This window comes from Mus caroli, unplaced genomic scaffold (assembly GCF_978045245.1).
Source record: "Mus caroli unplaced genomic scaffold, Mus_caroli_1 scaffold_10, whole genome shotgun sequence".
Lineage (NCBI taxonomy): Eukaryota > Metazoa > Chordata > Mammalia > Rodentia > Muridae > Mus > Mus caroli.
The window spans coordinates 124,310,575-124,333,508 of record NW_028227265.1 but is presented as its reverse complement, the minus strand read 5'-3'; the positions used below and the strand labels follow the sequence as shown (position 1 = coordinate 124,333,508).

The 22,934-nt window shown below is 36.9% G+C and overlaps 1 protein-coding gene across 1 annotated transcript; it reads right to left on the bottom strand.

Annotated features, from left to right (window-relative positions):
• Positions 1 to 1,194: 1,194 nt before the first annotated feature.
• On the bottom strand, positions 1,195 to 20,184 carry Slc10a2 (solute carrier family 10 member 2). The gene is made up of 6 exons (XM_021170946.3): positions 19,663 to 20,184; positions 13,446 to 13,564; positions 8,142 to 8,230; positions 6,547 to 6,722; positions 4,100 to 4,257; positions 1,195 to 1,361 (listed from the first exon to the last, which is right to left on the bottom strand). The coding sequence occupies exons 1-6, from the start codon at positions 20,037 to 20,039 to the stop codon at positions 1,234 to 1,236; spliced, it is 1,047 nt and encodes a 348-aa protein (XP_021026605.1). The 5' UTR covers positions 20,040 to 20,184; the 3' UTR covers positions 1,195 to 1,233.
• Between the last annotated feature and the right edge of the window lie 2,750 nt (positions 20,185 to 22,934).

Genomic DNA, 22,934 nt, shown 5'->3' with positions numbered 1-22,934 from the left:
TTGTTCCTTTGTAACTTCTGACACCTCCCTGCTCATGGTGACTGGTATGGCACTTCATATGGGCTTAATATATATCATATTATCCCATTTAGACCTGCTTCATACAGATCATATTTGAACAAAGCTCTCCAGAGTTCCACAAATTAGTTGTCAAATTCAAACTGTATTGAATGAGCTCTATTTCTTGAAAGATAAAAAGGGCATCAGTGGACCCTAGAGGCATATGAATGGATATAAAATATGTTGATGAGTTAATCCAATTCTAGTTTGTTCTTGAGTTGATTAGCAATACTTTCTCTCATTTCTATTTCTGGAATATCATTTGAAGGACCTACTTTTCTAAAATACAAATACAGATATTTGTTGAAGTATAGTGCAAAACCACAAATATGTTGCAAATCTTCAAACTCATGATTAAAATGTCAGAGGAATACATTCATTCACATCAATCATTTTACAATCATAAACACTGAAGAAAATAATCATTTTACAGCAATAATATGTTATATTTTAACAAACTAAAGTGCTTGACTCTGAGTTCAGCTTACATATGACCAAGTTTCCAATTTGACCTATATCAAATTAGTCTATAGATCTATCTTTTCTGATAATATATTAATGATAATCAGTTATCTATCTATCTTTCATCTATCTATCATCTATCTATACATTCAATGTACATGCATTTGACCCCCGAAGGATAAGTTTGACATCTATGATTTTAACTCACTATGGCCAAAAATATCTGAAAAATGATACCTGTACTGAACATAAAATATCATAGACTTTAAAAAACATCATTTCCTAAACAATACAGTGAAACAACTATTTACACAACATTTACATCATGTTAAATATTTTAGTAATATAATATTGATCTGAAGTAATAAGAGATTAATATAAACACTTTGCCTTTTTTTAAAAGAGGCTTAAGCTTCTGTGAATTTGAAATCAAGGAATATCTTGTGATCAATCTGACTATGAATACAAAAAACTGACTCATGTACGCGCACGAATGTGCGCGTGCACACACACACACACACACACACACACACACATCTTTGGATCTTTGTCACACTAAAGAATGGATTACTAGTCCCTTTATACAAAAAAAAATAATTTCAATTTGAACTTAACTTTTAAATTTGTTTTTCTGATGATTATTCCACCCAAAGAAATAATTTCAGTTTTAGTTTAATGAATATTGTTCTGAAGTTTCTTTTTCTTTCTTGTCTACTTCTCATCTGGTTGAAATCCCTTGTTTGTCTCATGAAATGATGGCCTGGGGTCCATTTCATTGTCTGTTTTCTCTAGAAACTCAGCATCATTTTTTCCATGACATTTCCTATATGTGACATAAACTGCAAAAAACAATACATGGCAGGGGGAGATGACAAGTAAATTTCAGAATGGCACCTTGAAAACTTATTTTGAACAATGATTGCATTGTACAGCTCAGAAAGCAGTTTGCATTTTCTGCATACTGGAGTTATTGTGAGAAACTCACTTTCTTTGTTGTTGTTATTGTTATTGTTGTTGTTGTTCTATGATTACGGATATGGCAGCAATGACTGTACTCAAAAAGTCTGGTTGGAGAGCTTCAGAGGATGTTTGCTCAGTACAAGTACAGGATCTTCTCATGGCTTTAAGATGGATATGGTACTTAACAGTAAGGAAAAAAATATTTTGTGTTTATTCCACTTCAGTTAGTGTACTAGTCTTCAACTAAATATATGTATACCCGTGTGCAATGTCCAAGGCCTTGATTTGATCATTCCTTGTGGAGAGAATTGGATCAAAATTGCATGCTTGGTCTTTTGTCTCTACCTATTCCTTCCTGTTGTTGATCAGACTTTATTTCTCCTGTGGTACAAGTTTTTCTCAACATGTTTTGTCTTTCTTTGTGTCCATTTGAACCTGTGTGCACTTATATGTGCATATGTTGTATTTAGGTAATGTGTGAATTCAGATTCATTTCTATGTATGTATGTACTTTGTAGAGGTCCAGGGGTCATTCTTGGATGTTGCTCCTCAAGAGCTATTTATCTAGCTTGTTGAAACAGGTGTCAGAAGCCATCTAAGGCAAGTAAATGAGTTTTCTAGAAATGGTGTACCATTTTGGATAGCCTGTGATGGGTGAGCTCTGAGACTTTATCCTAGGTTGCTTCTTGCTGCTGATCTGCCTTTTCTGTCACTATTACATAGCCTAATGATCCCTGGGCATTATTAGCCCACACTATTTGGCAGATTTCCTGCAGATCAACATGACAATGTACTCTCATTTCATAATAGATGAATTGATGATTTCACAATTCCTGATAATGATTTTATAGAACTCAAACTGATACAAGTAATTCCAAGCCCCCTGTAGAATAAAGTTGTAAACAGAGCTCTGTAAACCTTCATGTGTCATGGACTAATTGCACTAGGATAAGAAAACGGGGTTGAAACAAGTTTGTGATCAAGGAAAAACATTCATTACAGGTCAGAAGCCACAAGTATGCACTATGGTAAAGTAAGGCTGTGCAAAATTGTTACTTTGAATTTACAGTTTATAGAATGAAACACTGATTTGAACTCAGCTTTTATGTAACATTTTGTCAGTGAGGTAATTTTATAAAGAACTTTTGTCTAAGAAGGTATACAAAGGCCAGAGAGAAGAAGTAAAGTATGGCTTTTGGGGCTCTGCCCCACCCACAAAATGTGTAACTGTGACATTTGGGGCTCAGCTCGATCCACCAACTGTATATATGTATATGTCTGTCTGTCTACATGTATTCATTTACATACATATGTAGGCATATAAGTATACATCTGCACTTGTAAAATTGATGAGACAAGTGGTCAGGCCTGACCAATGTGTGTGTGTGTGTGTGTGTGTGTGTGTGCACACATCTGACTTTTTTTTGTCTTTATCTGTGAAATTGCCAAAAGTCATCAGCTCTTGGCTCCAGAACAGTAAGAGTTATATTGACAGAAGATGGCTTCTGACCTCCAGATCAGTGTGTGTGAGAGAGAGTTACAAGGCCAGAGATCATCAATCTTTGGTTTTCATCCAACTCTGTGTCCCACCTCAGTACTTGACCCCTAACAGGGCTGTCCCATGGAAGACAAGTTTTCTGCTAGCCTGAAACCCACTGGTTAGGCTAGGCTGGCTGTCCAGAAAGCTCAAGCCACCTACTTATCTGCAATTCCTCAAATCCAGACCCCTAATGAATCCATGTGATGTTGTTTGAAAATTAACACTGAGATATTAATGTGATGGGCACCTGTAGGCACATAGATTCTTACTAGAGCTGGGGAGAAAAATAAGGCAAAGATAAGTGAAACTATCTCTGGGCAATTCACAACTTAATCTTCATAGTGATTTTTGTCATGCACTTCTACTTTCCATTTCCTATTAAAATGTCAAGAAATGTTAGAGGAAAGTTTCTTTCTCTGTTTTAAATAGAACTTTAAAACTGAGGGTTAGGTAGCATGAGGCTTTGGATAATCAAATGTAAGGAAAATTTCCGTTTGGTGAAGGCCAGTTGGTATGGGCCAAATGAGGATGAAATTATGCTATAACAGAACAAAATGAAAAACTGTGCTATCTTTGGCACATCTTTGCTTACACGTCTTCAGCTATATGGATATTTAAAATTGATATGCATGAACTTGAACATACACCTGACTTATGATTAAGCATGATAAATATGGTTTTCCATGTTCTGATAAATACCATATTTACAAAGCATATCAAGACAAGGCTTTGGGGAAAAAAATCACTAAAACCCAGGTTCCTTGGAAGCATTTAAAAAGATCCACAAGGAAATGTTCCTCACAGGTTAATAAGTCTGACTACTGAGGAAAAGAAAGTCAAGAAAGAGACTCTATCTCCTTAGCTTTTCTCTTAAAAAATCCCCACTATAACCTATATAAAATTGTAGTCTTCTTATCAGCATATGTGAAGTCATGATAAGTGACTTTGGTGAATACATTTTCTTTCAATTTGTACAATCCACTGCCAAAAATGGAGAATTTTAAGTCTATTTTTTTTTAGCAAATCTAGAATTTAAACAAAAAAAAATCAAAGAATTTGATTAGCATTATTCCTTACTTCCTAATATTATTGCTGCAAAGACGAGCTGGAAAACAGTATAGATGAGTGGGAAGGTGAACACGAGGTTGAGATCCTCAGGGGAGAAGGAGAGCTGTACAATGGTGGAGCACAGCTGAGTGTTCTGCATTCCAGTTTCCAAGGCTACTGTTCGGCACCTGGGAGGAAGATGGATATGACTTGTTATTTGTCTTATTATGATATAACAAAAAGGAAAGGTATAAAAGGATACACAAATTGTGATTTTTTTCTTTCCTCCCTCCCAATCCTTCCTTCCTTCACTTCCTCTGTCCCTACCTACAGTCCTTCTTTCCTTCCTCTTTCCCTCTTCCTATTCCTTTCAAGATAGGTTTCACCAAGTTAGGTTCTAACCTGTGGCAATTCTCATGCTTCAGTTTCCATGTTGTTGAGATTACAAGCACATACCTAAATTTTATGTCTGCTTTTAACATACATATTTGGTGTAATTATTTTAACATATAACTTTACATTGAGAAAGTGCATTAATGTACAAATACTATTATATATTATTTTAACTTTAATGTTGTGCATGCATGTGGGTATATTCATGTGTGTGTGTGTGTGTGTGTGTGTGTGTGTGCAAATGCACATAGTAACTAGAGACACTGGGTACTCCTGAAACTGGAGTTACAGGTGGTTGTGATACTAGGAAGAAAACTAAGCTGTTTTGGAAGAGCAGTACATGCTCTTAACTACTGAGCCTTTTCACCCTTCCCAATATATTTATAATGTGAGAGGTAGGTTCTTTTTTTTTTTTTTTTTTTTTTTTTTGGTAGCCTGACCTGCCTAAATTTATTTTTTTTCACTTTTTTATTAGATATTTTCTTTATTTTCATTTCTTTTTTTTAAACAATTTTTATTAGATATTTTCTTCATTTACATTTCAAATGCTTCCCTGAAAGTCCCCTATACCCTCCCCCTGCCCTGCTCTCCAACCCACCCACTCCTGCTTCCTGGCTCTGGCATTCCCCTGTACTGGGGCATAGAATCTTTGCAAGACCAAGGGCCTCTCCTCCCAATGAGATTTCAAAGGAGGTTCATTTCACCCTTTTCAATTATTTCCTTAGTAAAAGTGTATGAGAGAGCACAACTCAAAAAATGTTGAGCTATAGGCACTTATTTTAAAATAAAGTTTGTTCTAATTCAGTCTTGATTAAAACTCTGCAAGATAAAAATTAATTTTCTTAATCTTCAATAAAGAGAACTAAGATAAAATAAATGTATAGCCCAAAATCCTTCAGTGAGTGAGAAGCAGGGGTAGAATGAAGCCCAGTCTGCCTGGCTCAAGCCCAACACTTGTGCCCAACACTATTCAAGTGTGTTCACCTCATTCTCAACTGCATACTCCTACTTGTTTCTTTATCTAATTTCCTGCCTATCAACTTAGGGGGAGCATTTGGAAATAAATGATTTTAGATATATGACAAAAATACTTTAGTGTTTGAAAACTTTAGGGGATGAGTCTATTTGGAGATGGTTGGAGGAACGTATATATATCACAAGACTAAATTGACTGTTTGAATGAAACTTATTCTGCTTATTAAGCCAGTGTATGTAGCAAAAAAAGCTTTACTCCATGGGATAAGGACTAATGAAGAAGAATATCAGGGAGTTGAGGACAAAAGGAGCCAGTACTATTTAAATATTTGTATAATTTTTGAACAAATTATGCTAATTAAATGATGTAATCGGTGATTGAAGATAAAGGGTTTTGAACTTGGCACCAATAGTTTCAGCTTCCATGGGGTGAGTATGTCTCTCACTCAAATTCAAATATTGCCAACCTATATCTAACCCTTAGTATATAAGAATGTGATCTTATGTGGAAACAGAGTTACTTATATATAATTATTTAAGATGAGGATATTAGGGTGGCTTGTAATTTAATGTGACTCATGTACTTATAAAATGGGGGTAATTTGAACTCAGAATGCATGCACAGAAGTAATAAAACATGATGAGACACTAGGAGAAGATAGGCATTAAAACCTGTTTATTGGAAGTGAGAGACTTCCAATAAATCTTCTTCTACAGACCTCAGAAATCAGATCCATGCTGCCTTAATGATTTATGACTTGTGAAACAGTAAGAATGTGCCTTTTTGTTGCTAAAATGATTCACCTTGGGATAGTTTTTCTTATTTTTTAATTAAATATTTTATATGAATGGATATTTCTTCTGCATATATACTTATGTACCACATGCATGTGTGGTGTCTGTAGAGGTCAGAAAATAGTGCTGACTACCCTAGAACTGGAATTACAGGTGGTTATGAGCAGCCATGAAGATGCTGAGAAACAAATTTGAGTCCTATTGCTGAGCTATTTCTCTATGCCCTATGGTTGTTTCGTAATGGCACCACAGAAAACTAATGCAACAGATGTTATAAACTAAAATGTTCAATCTCATTTATCTAAATCTCATACCTGTACCAGGGTTGACCAGCTAGTCTAGCCAGGAAGAAACCCAGGCTGTAGCCAGCTATAGGAAATATTGTTCCTATAATCCATAGTTTGGGTTCAATGATCCAGGCACTTTGGTACAGTATTCCTCCAATCACAGCTATGAGCACAATGAGAATTACACCTGTGATGGATCCAATCTGGAAGAAAAGGCATAAGTAAACATACTTGTTTCAAAGTGAGTCCAGAAATGTTTGTTAGGAGTGAAGTTTGGGCTGTCCTTTGGGGAAAAAAAATAGAGCTTTGTATGTCCCTTTAGCTTCATAGGAAGAGAAGAGCTTCTTCTGTGTTCTAGAGATTAAGAAAACATCAGGACAGCTGGGCATGGTGGTGCACACCTTTAATTCCAGCACTTGGGAGGCAGAAGCAGGCAGATTTCTGAGTTCGAAGCCAGCCTGGTCTACAAAGTAAGTTCCAGGACAGCCAGGGCTACACAGAGAAACCCTGTCTCGAAAAACAAAAAACAAAAAACAAAAAAAACAAAAACAAAAACAAAAAAAAACAAACAAAAGAAAAGAAGAAAAGAAAAGAAAAGAAAAGAAAAGAAAAGAAAAGAAAAAAGAAAAGAAAAGAAAAGAAAAAGAAAGAAAATATCAGGACAATGTATTCATGCTTAATTGACCCAAGGAAGATTTCTGAACTTTGAAAACATCCTGTACTCCCATATAAAAGGAAGAAAAATCTATTATTATAAGAGCCTAGAAGATCTATTCCACCCCACCCCCAGGAGGACTTCTTTCTATTATAAGACTTTTTCTAAGCCATGAACCTTTTTCAATTTTGACTTATTTTTATTTGTTATTTGGGATAAGATCCTTCCTTAGTCACATTTTATGCTTTTATCATCATGAGAAATGGATAAAAGTTTTAACAAAAGTGCAATAAGATTTAAAATAAATTATTCTATTTATTTTTCCTTTTAAAAGAGTTTAATTTTGCTATGTGTATGTCAATGTGTACTTAATTTTGCTATGTACCTCCAGGGCCGTGGATCCCCTGGAGGTAAAGACGGCGTTAAGCAGCCTGATGTGGGTGCTCTCCAAGGGGAGTACACATTCTTAATGGCTGAGCTACCTCCATTTTCTTCTTCTTTTTTTCTATTAAACTTAAAACATGTGAAGATGAGAACTTTGTTTTTCCCTATATTACCAGAAATACCAAATATGTTACCCCTCCACTCCCCCTAACTAATATCTACCAGTTTTTGAGCACCGAGTTCTGTGTTATTTTAGGTATGAGAATGCTATTCTGTCTCAAAAAAGCTGCCTAAATATATTTTATACCATAAACTGAGCCTATATAACATCAAGATAATTTGAGAATAGATTAAAATTAAAGGGTCACAATTAAATTTGTGACTTAAAGGCTGGATAGAAATTTGTCCCTCAGATAGGATCAAAAAGGGTATTCTCTAAAGAAAGACTTTATGACTGACAAGGCAAATCTTCCCAAAGGTAGTGCGAGAATAGCAAAGCTGTGGAGATGAGAAGACCATCTCATTCCAGTTCTGACTACAGAGCACTGAATTGTGCAGTGTGATCCATGCATGGGATACTTACTTTAAGTATAATCTTCGCTTTTTGTGGCCATTTGTGATTTACAAACATTCCAATGGAAACAGGAATAACAAGGGCAACCAGAGAAATACCTAACAAAGATGAAAACAACATTAACGTGGGGAAGAGAAAATGTAAGTAGCTTGGAGAAAGCTTAGCAGTGTTTTTGTCTTCTTGAATGCTGAAAACAGAATGTAGAATTATGTGCATACAGATACACACATGCTCACACACAAAATCCCACATCCACATATATCTATACATCTCTCTCCATTCCAGTTAATAATAGGTATAAAAATGATGATATAATTTATATAAATCTAGGGATGATTATTTCCTTATATTAACAACTTATTTTCATTCTATATTGCCACACCCACTCCAGTAGTGACTCATGTGACAGGCCCAAAAGCTCGATGCAGTCCGGAGGCAAAAAGTTCATGGAAACTTAGTGTCCTGAAACTGTGGCATCCTGTAAAACGAATGCTCCAAATCTGTCCTTGCTTTAGTCAGGTGTATGGATCTGTGTGCTTTCTTTCAGTATTGTTTTATTATAAGTGCCTTTAAGGATTGATTTTGACATATAGCTAAGTTAGATTGCCTCCATCAGTGTTCCAATGTCCTAGGAAGTCCTTGAGCCGACCCTGGGTTTGGAATTCAGTAAGAATGTTACTTATTCAGTAACATTCAGAATTACCTCTAGTATTGTAAGGGAGACACTGAACAAAAATCAGACATTACAATTTACTTGAATAGAGCTAGGGTTAGTCTACATAGTAAATACTTAGAACAATAGCCGAGTCACTCCCATACACAGGAATTTACAATGGCCTAGGAAGAAGGTAGGTTGTGGTTTTAGGAGGAACTGAAGTATTATTCACGAAAGGATTAGTAGAACAGAATTCCCCTGGTGCATGTTTTTCACTAGGCCCAGAGGAATAGCATAATCAGGTATTTACTAAGGGACCCCTGGTTGTGGGTTTAACAATAGACTAACATTGCATCAGACCATTCACCAGACTCCTGTGTTTAGCTGATTTTAGAAAGAGCTGTTCCTATCTCAGTTGTAAACACTGCCTGGCTCCCCCTAGCTTTTTATGTATGCATTTTCTTTGTTTTGTGTAAAGAACCTTTATGAATGTACCTTGGCAGATGTATTTGCCTAGCTTTCTTGTTTTTCTTCTGTATTATGAGACTGGTGCTCACTTTGAGAAATGACATTCAGGTACAACACTCCCTTGTGTCCCTGTCTGTTTGTCACCCTTTTTGCTGACTCCCTGCCCACCTGTACCAGAACCCTGATTTCCCGCAGTTGGAGGGACTGACTAAGGTCAGTCTGCCGCACTCTTTGTCAAAATTTTTGCTTCTTTAATCTATTAGGTCTTTTTTTCTGACAACTTAGTCATATATACATGTTTATATATGTTCTTGAGGTGTAGGTAGATTATATTTTACAGTAGCCTGTTACTTCCTGGTAGTAGAAATAAATCTTTCTAAATTTTAAAATAGAAGAAAATATTAAAAAATGTTACTTAATAGCCATAAGAATTTTGAAGGCTAACAAACTCTAGTTAAAATTCATTTCAGCTGTTCAAATTTATGACAGAGTTGTGAGAGAATAAGATGAAAAACCATACCCTAAATTTTCTGTGAGATAATATACCTGGCAACCTCTCATGTAATTATGATTCTCTCATGTAATTATAATTCTTTGTAGCTCAGTGTTCACCCAGCCAGATAAAAGAGTCATACTTCAACTTCACCATGGGTGATTTACTGCCTTTCCTGTGACATACTATCTGTGTCTTTATATTATTTAACACTTGTTTGCCCTTTGTTTAACAGACCACTGGAGACTTTCAAATTCTCATGGGCAGTTTCTTTTTCAAATACTCTTTTAAACAAGTATGAAAAAGTGAGACCAAATGGTAAAATTTTGAGAATAGATATGTGCCTAGTATTGGATAGTTTGACCCAGGTCTGGGCAACAGACTATAGATTGAAAGCCCATACATATTAAGGTAAAATGAATCTAAAAACATAATTTTCATGACTTGTTTATACTCTCTGTGTAAGATGCCTGTCTGTACATATCCAAAAAGAAATGTTTACACATACCAAAAACTATCATGTGCTTTTTATTTAAGACTGCACAGTGGTAATACAAAGAAAGAAAGGCAAACAGAAGAGGAAGGATGAGAAGACAATGTGGACTAACAGTGTAACTTCCCTAGATTTCTCTACACAACAACGGGATGGAATGATGCCTGAATCACCATGCTATGGTGATATGTTTAGTGAAATTAACATCAGGAACTCACTGATACAGTACAGTTCAGTGGCTCAAGCTCTACAGGGATTGATTTTTAGTCACACGCCAGCATCTTCAGGGTTCAGCAGCACTTTTAGAGTAGGACAGACACACTGAGCAATATAAGCTGTCAGAGGCACAGTGCCTGTAGAGTAGACTGGAGAGCTTGCCAGTATCTATTCTCAGATCCCCAATAATCTTTGGCAAATTAAATTATCACCCCACGCCTCAGTAACCTCATTTATAAGTGATGACAACATCTCATGAGGCTGTCAGCTCATTTTTATACTCATTAAAAGATTAAAAACAAAGGGAAAATGTCAGTTTGGATAACAGCCTAGAAGACATTGTAAGCAAATAATTTTTGTGTTCAAAAGTCCATTTTTGTTTTCTTCTCTTTTTTTATTTAATAAAATATCTTGTGTTTTTCTATTCTTACTTTTTTTATGAGGTCATTCCCCATGGATTTTCAATCCATTTTTTATTTTCTCCTTTCAAAATTTATTTGACTTACTGGTCACCATGGCATACACTATGAATCACAGAATTCAGGAGGCAGACAGAAGCAGATCTCTATGAATTTGAGGACAGCCTCGTTGCTCTACATAGTATGTTCCAGAACAGCCAGAGAGCTATGTTGTGAAACCTTGTTACAAAACAAAGAAAGCAAAATCCAACTCAAAGTTCATTTGTCTTAAAATATATAGTACAAGTCATCCACATAGTCATTCAGATTTGTTAATATTCCTGTGGGACATTTTTCAGAAGGGACTAAATATCAATATCAATACCTATCTATCATCTATCTATCTATCTATCTATCTATCTATCTATCTATCTATCTATCTATCTATCTATCTATTAATGCTTACATTGTTTTAGCAATGAATAATGTCGAATTAAAATTGTTTAATCAGCTCTGAGATGCCTACAGTTTAGTTTAGTGTTTAATCAGATGGGATTATTTAACCTTAAGGAAGGTTTTCATTAAGGGAAGAGTATGAGATGCAAGCAGGAGCATACATACTTGGGCTTGGGTGTCATTCTAAATCCTATTTGAAGGAAATTCTGTTGTTACTTGGGAGTTTCTCAGGGGCCGATAGGAGAATCTTATACATACAAACATCCCCACTGAAATTAAGGGGAATCCACAACTAAATATACATAATAGGGGTAGAAGAGAGCAAAAATTCTGAAAAACTGCACTACAGATGTCTAGCTCACAGTCAGTCCTCACCACGTTTATTCTCACTTGTCTCTAGGATGAACCGTATTTAATCATTGAAATAATATATATATATTTTTTGAAATGGAAGAGACTTTTAGACTAGTTTCCTACTCCTACAGGAATTTCTTTTAGAAATATCTTTCTGTTTGACCTTGGATGTGTCCTTCTTTCTGTTAATAGTAAATCTAAGCCTTTTTGAGACAGCTTAGGGAAGAATGATTTGCAAAGTCAGCTTAAAAGTGTCATGCATTGTACCTGATGACTGGTACTAGTTACTATATTCTGTATAAGTCATTTATGTCAGGGTATTTCTGAGAGCTTTGCACATGCTGGTAGTTCTTTCAGTCGGTCCCTGACCCAATCTTCATGTTATACCAATTGTTTAATCTTTTATCATTTCTTTTCTTCCCCAAACAGAAACAGAAAAGAAGCTTCTTCAAAATGGGAAGGCAGTGTAGGAACTGACATGAGGAGAGGGAGAGTCATAACTCGCAAATTTGACTTCCAGGACATGAAAATAGGAGAATGCCATTAAATTGACTTTTTGATTCTGTCTGGAAGAAAAAAAATGCAGGGACAAAAATGGAGAAGAGCCTGAGAAAAAGGAGGTTCAGTGACAGGCCCAAAGTGGGATTCAGCTCAAGGGGAGGCCTCAAGACCTGACACTATTACTGAGGCTATGAAGTGCTCCCAAAAAGGGATCTATCATGTCTGCCTTCTGAAAGACCCAACAAGCAGCTGAAAGAGTCAGATTCAGATATTTACATCCAACCAATAGACAGTAGCTCCTGATCCCTGTGGTTGAATTAGGGAAAATCCAGAAGAAGCTGAGGAGGAGGGTGATCCAGTAGGAGGACAAGCAGTATCAATTAACCTGGAACCCCAAGATTTTCAGATACTGGACCACCAACCAGGCAGCATACACCAGCTGATATGAGGCCCCTAACATATATATAGCAGAGGACTACTGGGTATAGGTTCAGCCAGAGAAGATGTACCTAACCCTCAAGACACTTGGGGCCCCAGGGAGTGGTGAAGTCTGGTGGTGTGGGGGTTGGGTGACTAGAGACATCCTCATGAAGATATGGAGAGGAGGTATGAGATGTGGAACAGTCAGAGGGTGGTCCAGGAGGGGCATAAAATCTAGAGTGTAAAAAAAAAAGATTAAATAAAATTTTTAAAATTTAAAAAAATTAAACTTAAAAAAAAATAAGAAAAAGAAAATGGGAGAGTACCATTAAATTGATCTTTGTATCAAGATATGGCTCACAGTTGAGGATAGAGAACAATACATTTTATTCAGGAGTGTCCATTTTGCCACTCACAACTACTTACTATTCTTAAGTCTTGTTATGATTGTGTGTATTTGTGTATTTCTTTAATTTGAATGTGTTGTGTATAGACCCCTTTTCCATAAACTCACCACAGGAAAAAATGGTGGCTCCTACCTGCCAGCAGCCTAATTCTCTTCAGGGCAGATGATTAGGTAAAAGCTGAATTTCTAAAGCTGTTTCTTTTCCATGTTAATTTGAACTGAGACAAATTTAGTTTTTCTTTGTGGAGTCAAGTTTTGGAATTTACATTCTATCAACACTCTTACAAACTCCAGGGTAAATTTGTAAAGAAATTATGTGTGGGAAAATATCTACCCCTAGTTCCAAGGGAAATGATACTTAGATGTGAGCATGGATACTGACCTGGGTTCCTAGCAGGGACTAAGCATATAACTTGAGGGTAATAAGAAGTATCTTGCAGAGGAATTACTTACCAATGCTATCATAGGGAATCACAATCGTTCCTGAGTCGACCCACATCTTGGTATAGACGTAGAGGCAAAGAGGCATCATTCCAAGGGCAAGCAGTGTGGAGCAAGTGGTCATGCTAACACTGAAATGAAACAAATAACTTGAGGTGTCTACCTGTGTTTTCTAGGGGAGATGCTCTTTTATTTTTAAGTTCTGTGAGCATCAGACTCAACTAGCACACCATTCTTTATGAGAGAAATACACATTGGTTATATTTCTGAAGTGCCTGACTTTGGGCAGGGTCACAGGCACCTGGTGTTGTCTCATGTAATACTTCACTCAGTATTTGTTCTGAAAAATAGAGGGCAGTCAATGATGGTTAAAAATAACTATTGAAGAAGATCTGGGCTTGTGAACTGTTGTGTATGAATTTTTCATTTAAGCATAACATCGTCATACCAGGTTGTCTTGTAATAGAAATTACATTGGCTTACAGTAGCCATGACAATGAAATAAGCAGAATAGCATGATACTAACTAGTCTATGATAATGATAATGGAAGTGGTGATCATTTTCCTATAGAAAGCATGTGGGGAGGGTCATTAAATCCCATCCAGAATTCCAGTGTGAAGCCCATTTCCTTTTGCCCCATCCCTACTTCCTAGAGATATTGGGAACTGCTGCAGTACACAGGAAGCAGAAAGTGAATTACAGGTGGGACTCTCACCATAATGGGGTAGACTTTGTGGTGATACATGTTTTGGGGTTGTTCACACTTTTAGCAGTAACATCTTCCATGTGCTTTGCAAGTAAATTCAATAAAGTCATGGATTCACAAGTGGATTTTGGTGAAATCCTTTCCTCTGTCTCTTATCAGGGTAACAAGGTGTTTGTTCACCTCTTGCTGGGAAAGTTAATGTACTATCACTGTTTGAATTGACAATCAAAGAACAGCAAACACTTTGTTTACTATGGGTGACTAAGAAAGATTTTATCATTTGATCTGCAAGAATCTCTTAAATTAAATTAAGCTATTTTCAGCACTATGACAGAATGGAAGAGAGGTTTTGAGCACTAGATCTTCCTGGACTTCTTCAAAATGTTCTGGACACAAGGGTACTTTCTCTGTTTGTAAAATAGAGGGTCTTAATACCTGTGCTTTGAAGGCACACACTGGATTGGCAGAATGTGATATCCCTTAGTTTGCAAGGCATTGGACTTCTCTGTCACCATTACCTCACAGACTGCAAAGAATTAGATGGCCACTTGGTGGAGTTTGGTTAATATAACAATATAAAGAGGAAAGTCAGTTGTATTTACTGTCTGTCTCCTCCACAACAAATAAATATGCCATGGTAAGGAAAGTAGATGAAGATAAATGGTTTTATCTCAATGCATCTGTTAATAAATTTGCATAATTTGGGCAATATTGGAAACAAAGTCTATCAGAGGTCTTAACTCCTTTAGAAATCTTTTTAAATGAATGAATTTAAAATAGGTATAAAAGATTCCAATTAAAATGTTTGTGTTAATAGAGCTGAAATACCATGAAAGTAAACCAATACAAAAAGATGCATTTAAAACACTTTCTGAAGTCAGGGAGACTAATATGATATGTTTCTACCTACATAAAAAACCATGCCTGCCTGCCTGTCTGTCTGTCTGTCTCCCTGTTTGTCTGCCTGTCTGTCTGTGTCTCAGTCCCTGTTTGTAGGTCTATCATCTATCTATCTATCTATCTATCTATCTATCTATCTATCTATCTATCTATCTATCTATCATCTATCTATATCATCTATCTACGTTAGACATGATATAGCCAATTCTCTCTTGAACTTAACAGAAGGAAATATACGTATGACTGGGCCTATTAACTTTGGATCATGTCTGGGGTATGCATGTTCACAAAGCTGTGTATCTCCCAAGGACTTATACAGCCAATGGTTATTTGATGATGGAAGACATTTTCTTTAGTAGGGTAGCTAGTCCATGCTCTTGTAAGTAACATTTCACTCATGCTCCTATAAGAAATCCCAGTTAAACTTCTAGGTTCCTTTAGCTAGATTTTCATGAAATCATCTGTTTCTGTTGTTGGTGTCCTATCTGTGGTGAGTAGTTGTTTATTCTCATCTCCTCTGAAAAATGTTGCACTATGATATATAACAATCTGAGAGCAGAGTAGCACTAAACACAAGGGTAAAACTGTGGGGGAAGACATTGGGAAGTGAATCTTAGTGAAAGCACAATGATAATATATAAACTTGGATGTGATAATGATATGTGTTGTTTTACATACTAACTAAAATGAAATAAAAAGAGTTTCTTATAAGTTTATTTCTGCTAGAGATGAACTTTATATGGACAAATAAAGTTATCCATTCATTACTAGCAGTTCTTCATCCTATTTGAAACTAACACACTGGAATTTGCAAATTTACTCCACCTGCTTCCTTCTTTCATTGATCTGACATTCTTACTCGACAATAAAACCCCCATTTTTTCTGGTCATCTAGTGCATCCTCATAGTGAGGACGGAATTCAGGGTAACAGGACTCCTCACTGGCTCATAGTGAAGAGGAGGAGGCCAAACTACAAGAACAGATATTAGAAGGATGTCAGAATTATTCTCTCTTGTTTCATAAAAGTTTGAATGAGAATTATTGTCCAACTTAAGAAATTTTATTGTGGTATTGAGTTTTATGTGAGCAATTTCTCAGTGAAACTTTAAGGGAGAAAAAAAGATGGAAGTTGGAAAATGAAGTGTTTAGGTGTGGTAGAACTCTTGTAAATATGTTGAAGAATAAATGAAAGGAGTGTAGAAGTTGGTGTTATCTGAGCTAATAACAAGAACAAACAAAAATTATGTTGAAATGATCCACAGAGAATTTTCATAAACAGTAGGGAGAATAATAACTTCATGGAACAAAAACATATTTTATGAGAAAAAAGTTCTATAAAGGGCATAGGTGTAGAAAATATAAATACGTCTAAGAGATCACATTAGAATAATAAAATCTAATGAATTTGAAAATTAAAATATAATTTGGTTTTAAATCTTTTCAGGTTCATCTATTAACTGTTAGGGAAAACTTTTATGTAATTGAGGGAAAGAAGTTCATAAGTAAAAATCTTGTATGTGCTGAGGAATTCAGTGTAATCAAGCATAAGGAAATATAAAGACTGCAAACACATCAAAGCAAAACTTTACCTCTGAACTATCAGCAGAAGTGTGTAGACTAGGCAGGTGATAGATACAATATGATCACAGGTCAAGAGCCAAAAGGAGTATAGTAGCTATTATCTGTCTGAAACCCAAATTTGACACTGACAGTCACCAACCCAATGATGTTGGCAAAGGTTATAAGCCTCATTTTTTCTCTTGTGTCAATGCAGAGGACCCTAAGACTCTTTGGAGAGCTAAATAAACCAATGTTCTTTAAGAACTTAGTCTTATATTTAATGGCTCAGTGTCTAAAGAACAGTAGCTAGTAAAAATAAAATTCAAGTGAAGATGGAGCAGGCAACGTTTTAAGAATACAAAATTAGAAATATAAACAGTAGATTATGCTGCATCTATAGAAATTATTCTGAAACTTAAGTTGTCCAATACTCCAGAAGAATTTCATTTTAAAGGGCTGTTTCCTAGTAGCTGACCCTGTACCTTCTTTAAAGAAACGTTTAAACATGTTTTCTTAACATGAAATATGTAATATTCTCTTTTAAAAACATTTCTTTCTTTCTTTCTTTCTTTCTTTCTTTCTTTCTTTCTTTCTTTCTTTCTTTCTTTCTTTCTCTCTCTCTCTCTCTCTCTCTTTCTCTCTCCCTCTTTCTCTGTTTGTATTTGCACATGTATTTTGGTATAAGAGTGTATACTTCTGTGTATATGGGTACCTGCAGAGACCAAAAGAAGCCATTCTATGCCCTGGAGCTGGAGTTACAGTTTGATCTTCCTCATATGGGTGCTGGGAGTGAAACCTAGGTCATATGCAAAAACAGCAAGTACTCTTATTCCCTAAGATATCTGTCTAACCACTAATGTTACCTTGCATTATGACATGACCACCTCTTAATGACAGAGATCCATTATAATCTCTGTGTATAGTATGGTGATACTACTACACTACAGAGTGATTTTTTACCTCAGCATAAGTGATGTAGGGGAATTAATATGGTTCCATATTCAACTGATTTTATGTTCAGCAATAACGTATGTTCAGGTTCAGGTTGTACTGTTACAAGACTATATTATTTAAAACTTAAAAATATTAAGAAACTATTTAGTGTAGGTCAAAGCCTCAGGGTCATTTCCTGAAGTCTGGTAGTTCCTGGAACTCTCATTCTCTGTGCATGTTCAGATCAATGGTGTAGAAGCCTAAAAAAATCCTGATTACTATATTGTGGTTCACAGATTAACTAAATGTCAGTAGCACTTACTATTCTGTGTTCTTTCACTGAGCTTTTCTTTAAGACTAGTAGTATATGTTGCTAGGCAGTAATTCTATGTACTTATGCAAAAAATGAATAATACATGTTCTTTGTTTTCTAAATAGCACCAATTGGGAATTGGTGGCCAGTTCTCAACTGCTCACCAGGCTCCCCGGGACTAACAGAGCTGATGGCAGGTTGTCCAGCATTTAATGAACAGTAGCTGGAAACATGCAGAGACCAATAGCCAAATGCCAAGCAGAGCTCAGGGAGTCTCATGGAAGAGTGGAAGAGTGAGGGATAGAATTGTGGGGGCTGGAGGGGTCAAGGACACCATAAGAATACCTACAGAGTAAACTAACTGGGGCCAATGGGGGTTCATATTGAGTAAACCGCCAATCAAAGAACATACATGGCTGGACCTAGGCCTCCATGAACATATGTAGCAAATGTGCAGTTTGATCTTAATGTGGGTCCCAAACATAATGTGGGAATAGGGTCTGTCCCAAAATCTGTTGCCTGTATGTGGGATCAGTTGTTCTTCCTGACTGCCTTGTCTAGCCTCAGTGGGAGAGGATGAACCTAGCCTTACAGAGGCTTTCTATGGGCCAGCTTGGGAGATATCTTGTGGGAACCCACTTGCTTAGATGAGAAGAGGCAGAGGCATGGGGGAAAGATTGTGGAATGAGTGACTGAGAGCAGGGCAGTGATAGCGACGTAAAGTGATTAAGTAAAAACAAAACAAAACAGAACAACAACCGTCAAACTCCTGCTCTAGTCCCAGTAATGTTTCTTATTTCTATTAGTTACCAGTCCTCCCTCACACCCAGTGTTAGTTAAAACTGGCACAGGTTGTATTGGACAAATGTTAAAGTGAGATTACTCTGTTGAAAAAGAGAGACATTATTTTCTCCTTATTTTATAAAAAAAATAAGCATAATTAAAAATACTGCTGAAGAATGTTTCCTCTTAATGTCACCAGATTTAAAATGAATTTATGAATTCTTCATTAGCTTTTTAACCAAGAAGTATTTGTCCAAAGAACAGGCTTTTTGGTGGAGCTGATGTTGCCCAGAGTTTAATATTTGATGAGAAGTTTGAGTTTGTATTTGCACTAAGACCAACTTGTCATCACACGTTAAGGGTTAACGTTCACCCTTAATTCCATTGCAACAAGACTTTCTCAGTTGCAGTTTGTGGAAGAATTATTTAATGAAAAACTTTGAATGTTTTCCACGAGTAATACAACTTCTTGTTAACTGAGTTAGAGTTCAAAGTGCAAGCATATTAATACAGACTAGGAAGACAAATACCAAGTCTTCCTCTCAGAGGCTGATCTTGATTTAAATTTATATATACATACATACATAGCCATACATACACACAGGACTTGATAGAGAGGAAACTATCAGGGCAGATCAGGGCGGAAATAGGGAAGATAATGGAATATATGTGGCATGAAAGCAGGACAGGGAGTGGATAGGAACAAAACACAATGATAAACATGCATATAAAAGTCACTCAGAAGCCTACTACTTTGTGTTGTAACTAAAAGTGTTAGAAATACAAAATTAAAATGTAAACTACTGTTTGGTTTAGGATGAAAACTACAAAAAATACACAGACACAAATAAGAGTCCCCAATTCTAATAGCAAAGCGGCTGTTTCAAAAGTCACATGGATGCGCTTACTCTTCCCATTTAACTCCTTAGACATTTAGTCAGTGCAGCACATCAAATGGATGCTGAAAAAGATGCAGATTTTTCTAAGCTTAACTCCAGTTGGCTGTAACAGTTACAGATTTTTATATCTTACCTGAGGTCCATGTCGCCATCTATCCAATAGGCCAGGATATTGGAGCCAGTTCCTCCAGGGCAGCAACCCATAATTAGCACCACTACAGCCTGTATAGGAAGGATGCCGGAGGCCACAGACAGGATAAAGCCTGTGAGAGGCATGATTCCAAACTGACAGAGGAAGCCCACGAAGATACCCCATGGTCTCTTTATATGTCCTAGGAACTTGTGGACTTCCACATTGCACCCCATAGAAAACATCACCATGGCTAAGAGGATGGTGAGCACAGTGCTCATCACTGTACTGAGAATTTCATTGAAGTTGCTCTCAGGTACTACGCAGGAATCACCTTCGCAGATAGTTGCATTTGGGGGACAGACAGAAGAGTTATCCATCACTGCTTGTGCTGTGCAAATGGCCAAGTCCACAGAAGCACCAGTTCTGTCTCTACTGCCAGCTGAGTAATGCTTTCAACACGCCAAACTTTTAAACCCTTTCTCAACATGTAGTACTTGGTGTCTCTTTCAAAAGCCACCTTAGAGAAGCAATAAAAAACAATAAATGCTAGTATGTCAGTTTCGAGAGGCTGCATTACAACATAGCACAAATAATGAATCATAAAAAGTCCAGAAAAACTACTGGCCAAGACAGAAAGTTATAATTAATCATTTATTGGTATGATAATGAACTATGCCATACAGAAATATCCATGTTAATAATTAATGCCAGGAAAGTTTGCTGGGAATAATTTTAGTTAAACTCTGAATTGTATAGAACGTTCTAAGATTGAAGTGGAGGAAAGTATATTATTCTCTCCTTCAACTTTAAGTAGGGGGTATGAAAGCTTTGAAAATTATATTAAAACCAAAAAACAATAACCCTGTGCCAAACTACATTATAAGTTGACTGAAGAAGATTTTCAGCTTTCTTACAATAGTTCTTCCTTACATGAACTATGATGTCCACAAAACACATGCATGTTTCACAGACTTCTAGGGCTTGAAAAAAAACTTATGGAAGGGTGGTTAATCCTTGAGAGTACTGAATGTTTTCTGCTGGAGTCTGTCATATGGAGCCACCTTTAATTACTTACACACGAATTATACATATATTGACATGGCAACAAGGTGTTTTATGGATAGAGACAATACAATTAGTTAGAGGCATGAACTCTAGATTAGGTCAAAGTGACAGTATATCTCTTTGTGCTTAGAGCTAGGAATTAAAATTGTGTGTGTGTGTGTGTGTGTGTGTGTGTGTGTGTGTGTGTGTGTGTGTAAAATAGAAAGTATTATAAGAGGTTGTTGGAAATATCAAGTAGTTATTTTTATGATGGATGAACAGAACACTGTGGTTAGGTATGTAAGGAAGGCACAAATATAGGCAGAAGACAAATGTCCAGTTCTCGGGTATTTAAACCCAACACTAGAGTAGGGTGGGTTCTAGTTTATGTCTATAGACTTAGGAGTCTGAAGAGCATGAAGTATGAGAATGTGAAGTTCAAGACCACTATGGACTAGAGAATGAGGTCCTGTTTCTATCTCTCTCTCCCAGGAAGACAAACACACCAACACAAACAATTTAGAACAGTTTCTTAGAACTCAGTATGCTTAAGATCTCAGGAGGCATTTTTTAAATTTAGGTTCTGACTCTGGGCTTGACTTTGTTTTCTATGGAGCTCACAGTTGAACGTAATGATGCTGAACAGGGCACCCCTTTGAGATTGGGCAGGGCTTTGATTGTGTCTCTAGTTATATCACAATAGTGAAGTCTGACTGCTCACACTCAGAAGTTATGTGTGAAGAAAAACTCCTCACAGAAATAATGGCCTTCTTATCACGACTTGACCACCAGGCAGAAGAAAAACAGTTCTAGGTCCTAGCAGCTGGAGGACTGGGGACCCTTCCCCTTTAATCTATGCTTGAGTTAATGTCACGATCAGGGCCATTTCCTTGACTGATAACTGATTAATTCTCCTTGCTAATATAACTTCTGTTCCAGCAATGTCCTTTTAAGCTGTTACGTTGCTTTGTTTGTGGTTTCTTCCCTTAGTTGGTTATAATTGGCCCTGCCAAATCCAGCCTCAGATTGCCTAGATTGAAGTTAGTTGGCTAGAGGCTAGGTTCTGGAAGATTCTTTCTTCTCTCCCACTACCTGCCCTGCCTTGTGGCTAAATGATTAGCTAGGTTTCCCAGCAAGGCCTCTCCTCCCACTCCTGGCTGTGCCTCTCCAAGTACCTGTCTGATTGATCTCTGGTTCATTTCCTCACCTGGTGGCAGTCAGTCCCAAGGCATGTGAGGAAGGTGCGCCTCCTGCTGCTGCATTTGTGTACCTGCCAGTGCTAGTTCCTTTTTGCCTGGCTGCCCCAATGTTGGGGAATGTGAAGGCAGGGAGGCAGGAGTGGGTGGTTGGGTGGGGGCACTCCCTCATAGAATCAGGAGGAGGGGGGATGCGATAGGAGGTTTTGGGGGATGTGAAATCAGGTAAGGTGATAACATTTGAAATGTAAATAAATAAAATGTCCAATAAAATAAAATAAATAAAAAATAAAATTAAAAAATAAAAGAAAAAATAGTCAGAAAGGTAACCTAGGATCTAACTCTATATAGCCTATTCATTTTATCATGTCTCTTCTGCCAAAGGATATTTGAGCCCTAACCTGGAAGGATTCAGATTTGTACATTTCTTCTAAGTTGAAAGGCTTCACTATTAGGTCAAAGCACCTCACTTTCAGACTTCCTCCACTGAATGACAGGGCAGTAAACTTTGTGATTAGGACTGAGTTTGTAGCTAGGCTGGTCATCTGCAATCAATCCTATCCACATCTCCTTTTTTCATATAAATGCGTTTATTTGGCTTGCTCACCATGTTAAATGGCTAGACTGTTTCTAATAAAGAAGCTTTCTAATTGTGATTTTTTTATGGCTACACATTTGTCAAAATATTTTTAATTGGTATATATTTGTTGTCCATGGTGACAGGATTTATAAGGACATTTTCTTTTAAGTAGATTAAGAATGCTGGCTCACAACAATATCAACCAACCAGAACCCCCAAAGCTCCCAGGGACTAAATTATCAACCAAACAGAACCCATGGCTCCAGCTGTATATGTAGTACAGAATGGCCTTATCTGGCATCAATGGGAGGGGAGGCGCTTGGTCCTGTGAATGCCCCTTTTTCAGGGAATGCTAGGGCAGTGAGGTGGGAGTGTGTGTGTGTGTGTGTGTGTGTGAGCACCCTCATAGAAGCAGGGGAAGAGGGGATGGGATAGGAGGTTTGCGGAGGAGA

Excerpts from the sequence above, each read along its gene's own strand:
- Slc10a2 (XM_021170946.3), bottom strand. The coding sequence starts at position 20,039 with ATGGATAACTCTTCTGTCTGTCCCCCAAATGCAACTATCTGCGAAGGT. Across the intron at positions 13,565-19,662 it reads GATGGCGACATGGACCTCAG|TGTTAGCATGACCACTTGCT; the intron begins GTAAGATATAAA and ends GTTTCATTTCAG. Across the intron at positions 8,231-13,445 it reads GATTCCCTATGATAGCATTG|GTATTTCTCTGGTTGCCCTT; the intron begins GTAAGTAATTCC and ends CATCTTTGTTAG.